Genomic DNA, 15928 nt, shown 5'->3' with positions numbered 1-15928 from the left:
GTGCGGTTGGGAAGAAAACTGCTCCAGAGAAGGGATCAGACTGGCTCAGCTCAACCGAGTCATAAAAAGTGGTCACTCTTAACCTCGATCAGTTCCCAATCCCATTCGCCATCTGACCCACAATCAGTATCCTACAGCAAAGCTGTAGGAGATGGATATGGATACAGGCTGCATAAATCACTGCAGCCAGAGAAAGAAAAAGCCATTAACCTACTCAGTAACTTTGTGGAGCGAGACAAGAGCTTCACAGTTCAGAACATGTTGGAAAGAGTTCAGCTGTGTGGAATTTGTCACAGTTGAACCAGGATGAATTAACAGTTAGGTATAAAGTCATCATCACCACTTTTTCCTTCTCGTAAAAGCTGGTAAAAATTTGCTTCAGTGTCTCTTCCAAACAGGGCTGATTTCAGACAGTTGAGTATATTGTCTAGGTAAACCAACTTTTTAAAATCATACAATGGTTACCCTCAATTTCCATTATGTAGGTAAATAAGTAGTTTGATCAACTACAATGCTTGCAAACATTAATACATAGTCTAAGGCTGTTTAATAAGGAAACTAGCACTATTTTGGTGGTTTAGTATACTGTGGTGATACCATTAGACATAAAGTTCCCAGAGTTTTCTGTGAGAATTTACATTCAGAAAGGCTAGAGCATGACATCCCATCCCATGATCTAGCCAAGTAAATCCCATGGGCTACCATTAAATATAGGAGTAGTCTCATCAAATTAAAACTCCCTTCTCTAAGTGCTTTGTCATATTCAGGTCTTAAAGAGTAATTCTCTGTAAAACCAGCAGCCAAGTCTTAAATGGTTCTGCAGCACAGCACACAGCAGGAACTTCAATATGATGCAAAGACAAATCATTCCAACAGCACAAAGTGAAACAAATTGGACCTCAGAGCCCTGGAGTTAGGGTGGAGATCTGGAGCAAGACTGAAACCTCCTTGAGCACTTGTGCTTGGCTCTGAAGTGGTAGCAGGCTCCTCCACACCCCACCCTGCTCAGATGCTGTCTCTTAGGGCTGCTCTGAAGGCCTGGGCACTTTTATCACCAGATGAAGCCAGGCAGGGGTCCCATTTACTCGGTGGTTGTGGGCATGAGGCACCTTTAGTCCTTGGTCAGGAGGTTCAGAAGGTCGAGCACTGCAGCCATCACCATGAGAGTGGGATTGCTGCTGCCATGGCACCTCCTGTGCAGACGCCCAGCATCACAGGACTGTTTTCAGTCACACAACTGAATTCACAATGTGCATTGCCACAGCAGCATGGGACGGGAATCGTGATTCCTGTATTTTGGTTCCAAAACAGAGATACTTTAGCCAACCCACTGGAGAAGACATAAGGATTCTTAGGAGAGAGAGTAGAAGTAATGGTTTACGGGCAGCATAAATCCTTCTAGGGTGCCACAGCTGATTCATAGGCTACAGACTGGGCATCCTTTATCTAATACATAGTGTACTGTGCCAGAAAGGAGAGCTCTTCAATGCAGAAAGATCCAGTCACTCTGATGCACTTGCAGAGAATAAAAGTGAGAAAGTTTAACTTAAACCAATCACGAAAAAAGGTTTTTTGTAGACCTGATGATTTAGACACACACAGCATGGTGACAGCAATGCAAAATCTAACAGCAGCTACCAAATATATATGTGCAGTGAAAGTGGATTTGGTTGTATATAAAGTCAAAGTCTGATCTTCCAGTCTGTGTACAGTTACAGACACAAATATCAAGTTGCATTATGTAGACAAATAATGCGTTGTCCACATAGCAGCTCTTCCCTCTCTGATCTGATGCTCTGCTGTCTCTCAGAACAATAAGCTGCTTTGAAATTTAATAGGGAATTGTGTTTCCATAATGGAAATGAATGCAAAGTGGTTATTATAGAGACCTAGACTCAATTTGTGTTTGGTCAAGCCGGAAATGTTTGTTGGGGTGGTGTGGTCCCACAGTAACAGCACATAGCAAAAGGGATCTCAAATTGGACCAGAAATTGTTTGTCTGTTTGGCAAGAAAAGAGGCCTGAAGCCTAAGGCGAAGAAATAATTAGATAGTGAGCTGGGATTGCTGACAGACCACTGAAAGTCCCACTTAGCCAAGCCATTCTCTCATTCCATGAGGGAAGGGAGGACGGCAAGCCTCTGGGAAGATCATTGGTAGGGCTTTTCCCACATCAAATCACACAGGAAATCTTTTCTTTTTTATTTGTTTTGAGAAGTGAAAGAAAAAAATACCCCAAAGTAATAAAAATAAGGAATGAATGGAAGTGTGGCAGGATGGAGGACTAGGTTACGGTGCAGCAGCATCCCCAGCTCATGACCCAGGGGCACCCTCAGCACTGGGTCACACTTATTCACAGGTGACAGCCCACAGAAATCTCTTGGTAAATCTGCCTCTGAAACAAGAGCCCATTTGTTTGAGCTAAGATGGTGCTGTTCTGCCGGGACCAAATCCTTCCTCCTTCACTCTAACTAGTTTGACAGAGGTATGATTGATGGGAGCAGGGTTGGCTTGAGGCAGAACACAAATCCATGCCCGGAAACCATGGCCCCGCTGAAATCACTGGGACAAAACTGCCATTGACTTCTCTAGAGCTGTGATTTCCATGGCATTTAAGGCCAAAAAGGGACCGCTCACAACCTCCACCCTGACCTCCTGCATAACTCAGCTCCTAGAATTTTGCTTGCTGGTTTGTTTAGTGGAGGGAATTACATTTCCAAGGAGGAATTCCTTTTGTTATGTTTGTTTTGTCTTTAAACTGCAGGACGAAAGACTTGGGAGTTTGTAGCTGCACTCATGCAAGCTGTGTGAAAATACTGTCATTGTTTTAGTTCCATTGTTTAATATCAGTTTTAGTATCAGGATGTCATCCAGTGCTGGCTCTTGCCCATAGTGTAGGCGAGGGAAGGGGTTGCATTTGGGCTGTTATAAATGTGCCACGTTTCTCTGCCTTTCCCAGAAGCCATACAGAGCATCCAGTCTGGGTGGTAGTCCATGCATTTGGAGGGATGATTTTTCCTTCTGCATAGTGTGATTTAACAAGGCATTAATCATCTAGGAAGTGGCAAGACTTGAAGGACTGGGAGACGCCATATAGATCAGCAAGTCCAACAGCAATTACAGTTGGTCATTTATTAGATGTTTAGAATCAAAGAAAACTATGGGTCAGAAACGCCTCTGGAGGTCTCTAGTCCAACCTCCTACCAAAAGTTGGGCTACCTTCAGAGTTTGATCAGGTTACTCATGGCCCTAAGTGCTTGACCACCTACACTGATTGTTTTGGGGTTTGGGGTTTTAACTTAGGTATCTTCTAATAATTTCCCTTGCTGCAACCCTGCAGCCTGTGTCTTATTGCCTCTTACACTTTTGCTGGGCACCTCTGAGCAAAGTCTGTCTTCATCTTCTTTGTAAATCCCCTTTGGGTCATTAAACAGAGCTAACAGCAGATAGATCCTCTGTAGATTTCTGCGGATGGTTTGACTCTGAACAGCCACCAAGCATGAATGTGGAACCCTTGAGAGTGTGTGCATTCAGCCTGTGCCCCATCTCAGGTGATTCAGCACACAGAAAAGAGAAAGAAAATGAGACTGCTGGGCACTTATATTTGGTTCTTAAGAGATCAAATGCAAAATGGTTCACACTGTGTCCCCACAGTATGCCCAGCTATAGTGCACATTCCCCAGTTCAGTGCTGAGTCTGGCTCTTCTGGGCACAGCAGGCAGAAAACAGTATCAGGGACCCCGTACCCCAACCTCAGGATTTGGAATTATTCCAAAAGGTACTATTTGGGCATGTTTCTCTAGGTACCATAGCTCAGACAGCACTCTGCACCAACCTCCAGTGCTGGCCTTCAGCAACCCCCTCCGTCCTGTGCCTGAGCTGAAGGGCAACACAGGAGCAAGCAACAGCCTCATTACTGCCAGGGGTTCCCAAATATATGGCATGGTACTTCCACTGAATACTCAGGCAAGGCTCCCTGAGCACAAAGGGGCAGAGCACAGCCCAGGGCACTAACTCAGGTCCCCACACCTCTGCAAAGTCCAGGTCACCCAGGCCATGAGTGACCAAGCCAGAAACAATCATATTTCATTCACAAAACACATTCCCTTCTTTACCAGGAACCTCCAGCATTTTGCAAATACTCTGACACTGACCCTACCTCCTGGCGTGTGCAAGTTCCATGGCACCAGCCTCATGGTCAATAAAAATGGTAAAAAATCCTTCAGACTCACATAGCTGAAATGGATGCAGATCCCTGGGCCTTCTCTCCTCCAGGCTCAGCTTAATTAAGGACCATCCAGCAAACCACAAATGTGCTCACAAAAGAAGCTTGCATCTGAAGGGCTTTGACTGCAGCTCTTTGTAACTAGTCACAAACATCTGGTGCCTGGCAAGCTTGTCTGCCTCTTGGAAGGGGTTTCCAATGAGAAAATTCCTGTAGCTTGCACCTGAATTCTCTGCAGCGCACCATGCAGCACTCGGATCTGTCTCCTGGCTCCTCTTCTAAGCTGCCAGCTTTGTAGAAACCATTTCTGGCACTGGTTTCCCCATCAAGGCCTCCCCACCCACTCCAACACATTTTAAACAGTGCACGTGGTCTGACAGGGAACAGTTATTCCCTTGAATGTTCAAGGGTTGATAAGCAGTTTTTCAAATTCAAGTGATAGTGTCAGTTCCAGTTTTCTTGGCATGATGAAACAGAGACCACAGTCGGGACAGGGCCCTCGGAGGAGGAGGGAATAATTCTTTTCTCCTCTTTTAGTAGCCCTTTTCACATGCATGTGTGAGTGTGCAGCTGTGCTCAAAAGCCAGTCTCAGAGATACTTCCTTAAGTGTCTGTTGAAGATTAAATCATCTCATGTGCAGCCTGTAATGATGGCCACTACCAAAAATTGTTCCCATCTGAAAGCTGCCCAGAGCTGCATGATCCAAAATGAGCTGCTGACCTCAGAAGAGAACCCAGCGGGCAAACCACCACATCACAGAGACTTGGCCCTCTGCAGCACTGCTAATTGTCCCCTTGTCTGCGGGCACTGAGTGAAGGCAGCTACTCAAGGGCAGGGGAACTGTCCTCTAAGCTTGTGTTAATGATTGACTTTCTCCTAAGCCCCATTTCCAGTGTGTTTGGGGAGATGCTGTCCCAGTCCTTGCTGACATACTTTTTGTCAAAGGGTCACTGCACCTCTGCTACAATCCCAGTAAAACATATACAAATTGTCCCACCCACAAGTGCAGGCATTGGATTCGACCCAGCAAATTAACCAAAGACAATCATAAGCCAAACAACACAAAAACAGACCCAACCTCAGTGTAGGGAGAGGCAAACCTGCCATGAACCTGGATGCTTTGACTCAAACCAGCCCCAAAACCAGCACACATCTGTTGTCACTGCATTTCCACAAGACCCTGTTGAAATTATGACCAGCTCCCTGCTGTGGCTCTATTCCCTAGTGAAGGCTGCAAGCACCAGTGTGGTAAAAGGATCTTGATGGGTAAAAATTATGCTTCCATTTAGGAAGATCCACTAATGGCACCTAGTGCATCTGTCACTGCATTAACATCATCAATTTGAGACTGTGCATAAGGCGGGCAACTGGTGAAGGGAACAGCTTGCTTACATTAGGAGGTCTGGCTGAAGGGGGACCTTCGGCTTTGTTTCTCTGGAGGGATTGGGATCAGCTAACAGGAAAGTGGATACTTTCTTGTGGGTATTCACATTTTTGCAGATTGGATTCCTTTTGTATAGGAAGGGAGAGACCTCTCAGATCAGTGTGGGAAAAAGGAGTGGGAGACTGTAGAAAAATACTTGGGGAGCAAATGGAGCATAATTACAGCAATGGTAAAACACACGTGCACATTCTGGAGAGCAGAGCTATGGAATAAAAGACACAAACTCCGGTTGTGGGGTCACTTTCACCCCCTTCCTCCCAAGAGTCTGGATTTGCCTCCTTCTGTGCCCGGCCAAGGAAAATAACAAAACTAAATATAAAAATTCAGCAATCTGGGGAGCTGCTCCAGTGCCCAAAACGTAGGTGTCTAATGCTGTTTTAGGCACTGCTGGTGATCCAAGACATCTGCGTGGGGCTCGCAGATACTGCACCGGACCTATGTCAGGCTTCCTCCCACCCAGGGCAGCAGCCAGGGGCCAGGCAAGGAACCCTGGGGCATGGAAAAGGGCACTCCATGCCTACATTTGGGCATCTGAACAGCTTCCCCAGAGCCCTGTGTGTTTGGACAGTTGGAGTTAATCATCGAAGAGAAACGAGAAACAGAGCTTCCGTTAGCAAACAGCACTGTGAGATTTGGTAGCAGAGAGGGTAAAATAGAAAAGGATCCGAGCACAGGGGACCATCCGGCAGAGTCAGAGGGGGAGGATGGGCAGGAGAGCATCCAAACAGAGCAGCTGCCAGCAGCTCAGAAAAGTTTCAAATTCTTCCTGCGCCACGCCGAAGTTTAGTCATAAATGACAACGGGGGACCTGGGGACAGAGGGATATTTTCTGAAGGGTGTGATCTGCTGACTGTTTAGACTCTTATGTGTTCCACATGTCTGAGCGCCTCCCAAACACGTCCTCTGCACATGCCGTGCAGCACAGCCGCGTTGTCCTCCCCGCCTTGTGGACGGGCATCTGGAAGCAGGGAGGGATGTTTTCAGCTTGACCCCAGTTGTTGTCTGTGGGAGTTTAGGCCCCAAACTTCCTTTTCATGCCTTTGAAGCCAGGCAGGCACTTAAAGAGGAGGCAGACTTCAGCTTCCAGCTTAACCCTTTCACCCTGTGTCTGTCCTCCCTCAGTGGGTAAAATAGTGGGTGTTTCTGTGCTTCATTTGGTATTTACCACTTTTACGCAGCAATTAATATTTCCAGTGGAGGAATAAAATAACCCCCTAAGGACAATGTAACTCAACCTTTCAGACTTCTCATCTCTCCTGGCCCCCTTCTTCCCCTGCCCCCTGCAACGTGGACAGCCCCAGAATATGGGGCAACTCAGTGCCCTTCTTACTCCCCACCCTTCCTTCCAAGCACCCTGTTACAGAAGGGGAAAAAAAATAATAGAGAAAAAAAAACAACCTTACTTGGAAACTTTAACTAACAAATATTCTCAGTTCTGCTGCCCCCAAAACACCAGCAAGGAGAAAATTTTGGGTCCTCTCGGGAGGTTTGTTTTATTCTCTAGATTTCAGCTCCGCCAGCAGCTATATCAGTGCAAATCAAATTACGCCTCCTGTTTACTTATCTCCAGAGCGCTGACACTGGCAACCGAGGCTTATCTCGGCGTGTCAGGAGCTAGCGCCTTCCTCGGGGGTAGAACAGGAACTCCATAGAAGCTCCTTGGAGTGGGAGAAGGAGTGTAAATCAGGGAAAGCTCTGCTGGCTGTGCTCCCCAGCAGCGGGGCTACGTTCCCCAGCTCTGTGGCTTGCTAGGGGCAGTGCAGGGAAGCCGAAGTCCGCGGTGCCCAGGGGGGTGGAGGCTGCCTCCTCCCTGTGGATTAGAAGCCTGGAAGCCAGAGTTTGGATTTCGGTTTCCTCATTTGTAAGGAGAAGGCAGTGGTGGAGCTGCCCGCGGTGGTGACGGTGTGGTGGTTTGCGGAGCTGGCACTGTTTGGCTGTCACCGCGTCCTTCGCTGCTCCTGAGGTCGGTCCGCCCTCCTGCCTGGGAGATGGGGGTTGTTTCACGTCAGAAGTGTGGGCACAGGACCATGTGAGAGCATCCCACTGCCCCGGAGCACGCAGAGCCCTCCAGGGCTGGCCCATGCTGACTCAGGGGCGAGGGCACGCCGCATTTTGCTCCCATGAAAAACTTCGTGCCTCAGTTTCCCCCTTGGTGGTAGTGTTTGCTTTGTTCCAGTGCTTCTCTGAGATGCCCCGGCAGGGCAACCTCTAAAACAGGGGCTGGGATATGACCTGCTCATTGTCGTGTTTTGTACTGCCGGGAGCACCTGGAGCCTTGGGCATCGCCACCACGAGCCTGACAGCACCTGGGACAGATAAACTGACTCCACTCGGCTCATGCTTGCGCCAGTGTTAAGTGGAATGCGGGATAAAAGCAGAGCCTGGGTATCGCACTTGGGTAGAGCGGGACGAGACGCCCTCATGGGGGTCTCACCTCCTTCACCCCGGGGAAAGTCTGCTGTGCCAGGGGCCGATGCACCCACCCCAGGTCCCAGCCCTCCAAGGAAAATGTAGTCGAATCCCGGTTTGCCCGGAGTTTGCGTGTGTTTCAACGCATTTGGCCCCGCAGAGTGAAACCGGCGCCCTTCCCCGCCTGCCCCCGGCACCGAGACCTCCGCGGGCAGCGGGGGCCCGGCGGGCGGGAGGGAAGGAGGGACGGAGGGACGGAGGGACAGAGGGAAGGAGGGACGGAGGACGCCGCCCGCCCCGGGGCTGCCCCGCGGGTCCGGGGCGGGGGGCGCGGGCGGGCCGCGCGGGCGGGGCGGAGCGCAGCGCAGCGGGGCATTCCCGCCGCAGCGCCGGGAGGAAGCGGCGGGCAGGGCTGGGCGAGGCAGAGCGCGGAGGCGCCTCATCCCCTTCTTCTCCCCGCAGATCTTCCAATGGAGGCAGCTGGAGAACCTCTATTTCCGCGAGAAGAAGTTTTCGGTGGAGGTGCACGATCCGCGCAGGTGAGCCACGAGACGGGCCGGGCTGAGCCGGGCTATGCGGTGCCGAGCCGGGCTGAGCGGGTCCTGCCGAGCCGCCCTGCCCCCGCCGCTGTGCGGGGCTCGCCGCGCTTGGTAGCTGGGGTACACATAAGAGAAAGGCAGCGGGTACCAAGCCGGGGGCTGCTGCTTCCTTCCAGCGGGACGTCTCGGCTTCTGGTGTGCGTTTTTGAGGATGTGTTTCCCCTCGGCTCCTAGCGGTATGCTTTTTTCCCCTTCCCTCTGTTCTGGCACCTTGTGACCCCCGGGACTGTGCAGTCCCGGTGCCCCAGCTGCAGTGCCGGCAGCCCCCGTGCGCGAAAGGGGGGTTTGCCTTGTGTCCGTGTTTCATTCAGAGTCCGGAGACGAGCGCCAGATTTTGTACTCACATGCTTTTTTGTAAATAAATATTCAGTAGTACAACCGAAAGGAATGGCACGGAACCAGAGTTTTACCGGCAGCCTGGATGAAAGCCCATCAGTCTTTTTGGCACAGGAGTCTTTTTTTCTTACTTTGGAATCCTTATATGAGAGTTCAAGGGACTGTGCTGCATCCCATCAGTGCGTTCATCAGTGCAGTGTTTGCATTACCGGATGGTTACAGCACACAGTGTGTGCATGGCTCTGAAAGTTATTCTGACTAAAAGCAATGTTTCACTTGCACTGTAAGTATAATACCACTGATGGAAACCATCTCTCTGCCCAGACTGATTTGATGATCTGCTAGTAGTAGTGTGTTTTGCTGATCACTCAGCTGTCATCCTGTTTCACCTGTTTCCCATGCCTATCTGTGTACTAATAGATGTACTTTTATCAGGGGAATTTTGCATGCAATTTCTATCCTTATTTACCCTGATATGAGCACAGTCACACCAGTACAACAGTGCCTGTCTGCATAGGTGCATTTTGTTAAAACAAGCACCAAGTAAAACAACTCATGTCATTGTGCAGCTCCGGGTCAGCAGAACCTCAAAGCATCTGCTTAATATTAAGCACGTAAACAGTCGCATGAAACCTAGCAGAGTAAATTCCCAAAGCTGAGAATACACTGGGAGATCTTCCAGCAGCAGGATCTGGGGGTAGTGCACTCCTTCCCCCACTGAGGCTCCGGCAGCCGGTGAGGCATCAGAAATGCGTGCTCTGAGCGACCAACAGCCAGGAGCCCCTAAATGTCCTAAGTTCTGGCTGTTTCCTGGAAGGAGCAGTTGCAAGAAAAAGAAAGGAAATAGCTCTGGGACCTTAAAATCATGGTGACATTTGCAACGCGATGTCGTGCATGAAAGGTGACCACACAGAGCAACCTCTTTTCTTTCATTTGTATTTAGGTGATAGGAATTAGTGACACAGAAGAGCTTCCGTTTTTTATTTCATTGCATTGTTTCTCTGACTCAACACCAGGAGGACAAAGCCGTGCCCCAGGTTGTCAGCCTGGTACTTTCTTGCTACAAGGGAATTAGTTTGGTTGGGTTTTGTATCATTTTGATTGGTTTTTGTATCCAGAGTGCCCCCATCCAGGTGGAACTGGTACTCAGGCTGTAACGCAGCACAGCACGTTGCAGTGGCGTGGTGGGAAGACAGCTCGGGTTGTAGTCTCCCAGCCAAGTGGGATGGACTCCTGCAAGGAGTTGTTCAGCTTGCGGAGGCGGAGGAGTAGCCAATGCAGTGCTCTCTCCACATTCCTCTCCTCGTAGCCAAACCAGAGCCTGAGTCAGCGAAGCCACAGTCAGGAGAGCAAGCGCAGCTCTGTGGTTGTGGCCAGGGCTGGGCAGCACAATGTATGTTTTTAAGCCCTGCCTCTGCCCATGGCTTCCTGTCCCCAACAAGCCATTTAACCTCCTTTCATTGCACTTACTTATCCCATAAAGGAGGAAAATGTTACATTTGAGGGGCTATCAACAGGGTTAATTCCATAGCACATGTAGCATGCATGGAGGGAAGTAATGGAAAAAAACACCCATGGGCCATCTCTCTCAGGTCTTCAAACACAGCTGTGAAAAGCAAATCCAAAGCTCTGACCAGCAAAGTCTGCAGACATTCTAATGGAGTCTGCTGTTCTGATGGGAAACATGTACAGGTTCCAAAAAGAAAAAAAAAATTAGAAATCACTGCTTTTAGAGTAAGAAGATGAATGGTTTGCAGAGTATGTTTCTAAGAATTCAGGAGTAACTGCATTTGAACTGAATACGATGGCACTAGAGTTAAGGCTTCAGCCCACGTTTGAGTGCCTAAATGCCTTAGAGACTTATGTGCCAGTGTGCTGCAGTGGTTTGTGTCCTTAGACCAATATAAAGCATCCAGAGTTGGATCTACTCTCCAGTCTCAACTTTAAGAACACCTCCCAGCACAGCCTTCATTCCCTGTCCAGTGATAGGAATGAGGCAGCCCAGCACCATCAGCTGCTGTCCTGTTGCATCCACGGAGACTTTCCTCACAAGAGCAATACTCCTAATGGGACAAGGTTTCTAGCACCATTCACAAGGAAAGGACTCGGCACAGGGTAACACTGAAACATGAGATCCCAGTTGTCTCAGAGCTTGTTTGCTTTGGCCACAGCTGTTTTCTCAGAAATTTCGCTCTGATTTGTAGCTCCATAATTTGACTTTAACACATTTTGAAGCACTGAAAAGGCCCTGATGCAATGGCTGTCAGCCCTCTCCCAGACTGAATGTTGCCAGCAGTTCTCATTTTGCTGCAGAGTTTTGGTTTTTTTACATTCTTGGCTCCGTCACAACTTTCTTCAGCTGTTCACCCCTCCATGTTCACCTCCAGCTTTGGACAAGGCACTAGCCTACAAGCACCAGAAGAGAGGTTGCCAGTGCATGGACAGGTGGGGAACCTTAGCAGGCTTGAGGACTTGTGAGTGCTGGTAAAAGAGTTGACTCTCCCTTGCACAGTACCACAGAGCTCCTGGGCTGTCCTGCAGTGTCACCCCCACACCTGCATGGCTCAGAGTCCCTGCTGACTGTGGACTGTGGCAGGCCCTCTTCAGCACCCCTGCTCCCCAGGCTGTCTCTTGCACTGGTCCCTCTTCACCATTCATGTCCCCAAAAGTGTCATGTTTCTGAGCAAGCCTCTGTACCCATGTCACATCATTTCATAATCCTACTCAACAGACTGGAGAGGAGGCCCTCATTTATTTGGGGCTCTGTCGGTCAGTAGTGTGGTTTATTCCAGCCAGAGATCCACCCCTGTGGAGCACCACCTCCAGTGGGAAGAGTTCCACAGACCAGGATGCTGAGAGCCTGGATGTGTGCTGTGCTGGTGTCAGGGGCTCTGCTGCTCTGGTGGGGTTGCTTTTGAGGGATGGGGAGGAATAATCAAGCAGGCTTGTACAGCTGTGAAAGCATGGGGAAACCTAGCCTGTGGTTTTTTTGCTAATGTTTGAGAACAATTGGGAGTCCCAGAGAAGAACTATTTAGCTCTTATTTTTCCTGTTTATAAACCTACTCAGCTAATCACTGAGTCTATTCTTCTCTCCAGGGCACTAGGCAGCCCCCTCTGAGCCTCACAACTCCCTGCTCCCATACCATGTGGCAAATCCTGCTACATCTGTTTATAAGTGGGGAAATCAAGGTTCCTGAAGAGTTTCTCTCACATTTCCTAAAGTAGCCATTGATCCTGTGGATCTTCAGTTGTTTCCTGGGTCCTAATATTTGAGAGCCACTGTCCAAAGCCAGAGGCAGTGGAGGGTGTGAGGACTTAGCCTCTGATGTCTCTGCATGTGATGAGACACAGAGGATTCACGCAGGCTTTGACCTTGGTGACTCCACTGGGATATGCTGCAAGTCAGCATCAGCTCAGACACCCCAGAGATACAGTCTGAGCTGGACAAACGGGATGATCTTCACTGTTAGTCCTCTGGAGCTTGCTATCCTGAGGAGATATTTAAAGGAAATGCTCCCATGGCTTGATTAGATACTTATTCCTGGTTTCTAAGCATTTTTTCCCATTAGCACAAGGGTTTACAAAGTAAAGACAGCAGCTTTTACTATGAGATCTGTGACAGGTTCTGCCACAGAAGGCAATCTGGTGAAACCTTTGTGTAACCCCAGTTCATTTTTTTCTCCTCTCCAGGGCATCTGTGACCAGGAGGACTTTTGGGCATAGTGGCATCGCTGTGCATACATGGTACGCCTGTCCAGCACTAATAAAGTCTATCTGGGCTATGGCCATTAGTCAACATCAGTTCTACCTGGACAGGAAGCAAAGCAAGGTGAGCATGGGAAGTGCACGTTGTAGTGGGTGAGTCCTTCTCACTCCTCACTATCCCAGCCAAGCCAAGTCCAGATGGTGGCTTCTTTCCTGCCCTCCCTTTCTACTCAAGATCAAAAAAAAGGCAGATCGACTCAAGATATTGGCTAATCTTGACCTGATTGAGAAAATTTATATTGAATTCATGCCTATGGGAGTAAGGATTGAGGAAAAGGTTGTCTTGAACTGTGGCCAAATTGAAGGAGCCAAAGTTAGCAAGCAGATAGAGTCACATCCCTGTCTGGATGGTTTCCACATCTTGAACTCTGTCATAAAGTTAGGGCAGCTTCCCAATAACTGAGTTCAAAGTAGCTTCACAATCTACAACTGTTTTTGGATTCTTCTTGCTGTTCCTTGTTTTTTACTGTTGTATTTCCCTAGAAATGAGGGGTAGGGATATTATTTTAGGAGGGGGGCAGGAGGTTTGACAGCCTGGACACACAAGGAATGATCGCAATCTGGTACTGCACAAAGGGCCACGCAATACACAAAAGAAACCACCTTGAAACCAGAGGAGTGTGTGTTCTCCCTCTTAATTCCTTTCATCAGTAATTTTAGGCATACCCAGAGCAGCAGGAGATCTCTTTGATCACTTAGAGATTACTTTGATACAGAGAAAAGACTTCTCATGCAGACTTCCCTCTCCATACGAGCACACTGGAGTAAAGCTTCACAGAGAAGACAGAGCCTGTATTGAGTGGGTACCTGCATTGGCCCTCATCTCTGGTAAAATGGCAGAATGTGCAGGTGATGATCCTCCAAATGCCTGAAACAATCTTAATGTCTTGCTATTTTTGAAAGCACTGCCTGCATTTTCAGGCCGGGGCTGCTACCTTTCTTGCCCAGGCTCTGGCCCTATCAGGTCCCTTCCCGAGTCAGTTCAGCCCACTAAACTGGCAGAAAAATATTTCTTTTTCCTGCTTTTCTTTATTGCATTATTTTTTCTGCCAGTCAAATGAATCGAGTTGGCTTTCTGGGATTATGTGGAGGGCCATGAGTGGGCTGTTAGTCCCACTCGTTCTAAGCCCTTCTGATATTTCTTTCTCCATCATGAGCTCTGTGACTTTATTGTAGAGTGGGTGGACTTTTGGATGCCTTGGGCATGATTGCACCCACTTTGGCCATGTCTCATCTAATGCAATTTCACCTTAGTTGCTGTAAGCTGTATTGAATTTAGGGATGTAGCCAACTTCCCAACCCTGCCTAAGTGCCAGCTGTAAATACGGACAAAATTGCATATTCACTGATACCAAGGGATGCCTTCCTGTCCCCCTGCTCTGCTCAGGACCTTCAGGGCAGTGCACAGTCCTCTCTGTCAACTCAGAGATAGATTTCAAGCAAACAGAAGTTTATTTTTCTTTACTTTTAGCCAGATGGATTTGCTGATCTAGCTGTAAGGTATTTAGGTCACAAGCAACCAACAAACAAAAGGAGATTCCCTCCTCCTCCTATTTCTTTGGTAAGAAACCAGGTCTCAGAAACTCTCAGGACTTCCCTTCAGTGACTCCTTTTGTTGTTGGCAGATTGTGTTTCAATCTGATCTCCCCTCTCTCACACTCCTACAGGCAGCGCCACCCACCAGCCCTCGTTTGTCAACCTGTCACATCTGTGACCATGTCAGCATGCTTTGTCACAATAATCCCAGTGGTCATGCTGAGGCTTTGAAGTTAAGGCGTACAAATATTTTTGTCCCTTTCTCTTAAGGGAACTGGTATCTTCGTCTGTTGTCCTCATCTTTGACGTATTGACACTGTCAATATTGATAGATCCATCAATTTTAATTGATCTGTTCAGTTCATCCTGCTGGTCACTTCAAGGACACTGTGCTCATATGAGCTTCGCTTTGGAAAACTAGTAAATCATATCCCAGACAGGGGTGATGTGAAATGTCTTCAGTTCAGCTCTCAGGGGCCTAGACAAACATTTATTGAGTTTCAGGTCGCATGGGTTTGCAGCCCCTTAAATCTCAGGCCTCACTTCAATTGAATCCTCAACTTCAAAGCAAAACTTAGATATTCCTTCCTTTCATGTCTAAACTTGGCATTTCATATCATTTTGACAAAAGAAAGAAAAATAAAAAACAAACTTAGAGGAAAAAGCCTGCTGGAGCTCACTGCAGCTGAACATTTGCTCCAGTGATGTGGATTAGATGGCGGGAGATGTGACATAATGATAAAGAAAGCTTGAACTCTGTCCTCCTCACATAACTGGGCACCAGTTGGATCTGGACCAACAGCTCCACTGGAAAGAAAACCCTTCATTTGATTTTTAAAAGAAATAAAATCCGCTTTGCCTGGATTCTGACCCTTTTGCAAGTGAGGTCCCCGACATTTCTGCAGCCTCACTCCATGCTGAGCTCCTGCCAGTTCCCTGGGTTCCCAGCATCTCACTCCCCACTGATCTGTCTCTCTCTCCCTGCAATTGAAGCGTAACGTGGAGACTGAAAAGATCCCCAGCTTCCCAAGTGAGCTTGTCAGCGTGCACAACTCCTGTCAACTTCCCCTTTTTTTCGGGAGACAGATGCAGCAGGACTTCAAGGCATGTCTTTGCTCTGGTGACTGCACTGAGTCAATCAAACGTTTGGCCTAGAAACCTTGAGAAATCCCATTTTGTGGGAATTTTCAACAGCATGTTCCTCCAAGTACAAGGCTTTTTGGCTGAATTAACTGGTAGAAAATAGGCCAAGGGTTTCAAGGAATCACCTCCAGCAAAGCCCCATCACTGCAACAAGAGGGAAAAATTCATCTCTAGTGTCCATCTTCTTCCTCATTTCACTTATGCATTTTTCTTCACCCTCTGACCCTGTCAGAACAGCACTGGAGATCAGTTTGGCCCCATGCTTTGAAATGACTCATGAATGAGCCTGTCTTCCTCCATCTAAATGAGACTTGGCAGGTCTGCACTAAGTGCTTTAAAATTTCTGAGCCTGGAGGGACTGCGGGGCTCGGGGGAGCACTAATGGAGTGTAACCCAGCTTTGCAGTGCTGCGCTGCAGCACACAGCCTGCACCGGCCTCGCGCTGGCTGCTGCTCAGTGGCCTGTGTGAA

At 48.4% G+C, this 15928-nt stretch overlaps 1 protein-coding gene across 2 annotated transcripts in view; it reads left to right on the top strand.

Moving 5' to 3' along the window:
- FRMD4A (FERM domain containing 4A) overlaps positions 1–15928 on the top strand; it is a 174632-nt gene that overhangs the window by 129327 nt on the left and 29377 nt on the right. For both annotated transcript variants that reach the window (XM_069035126.1, XM_069035136.1), the window contains exons 12-13: positions 8540–8616; positions 12705–12843. In XM_069035126.1, the coding sequence (XP_068891227.1) occupies positions 8540–8616; positions 12705–12843 (216 nt within the window). The remainder of the gene's footprint in view (positions 1–8539; positions 8617–12704; positions 12844–15928) is intronic.

The sequence above is a fragment of the Aphelocoma coerulescens genome, chromosome 1A (assembly GCF_041296385.1).
Source record: "Aphelocoma coerulescens isolate FSJ_1873_10779 chromosome 1A, UR_Acoe_1.0, whole genome shotgun sequence".
Taxonomy (NCBI): Eukaryota; Metazoa; Chordata; class Aves; order Passeriformes; family Corvidae; genus Aphelocoma; species Aphelocoma coerulescens.
Note: the sequence above shows the minus strand (reverse complement) of the source record. Positions and strands in the feature narration are given on the sequence as shown.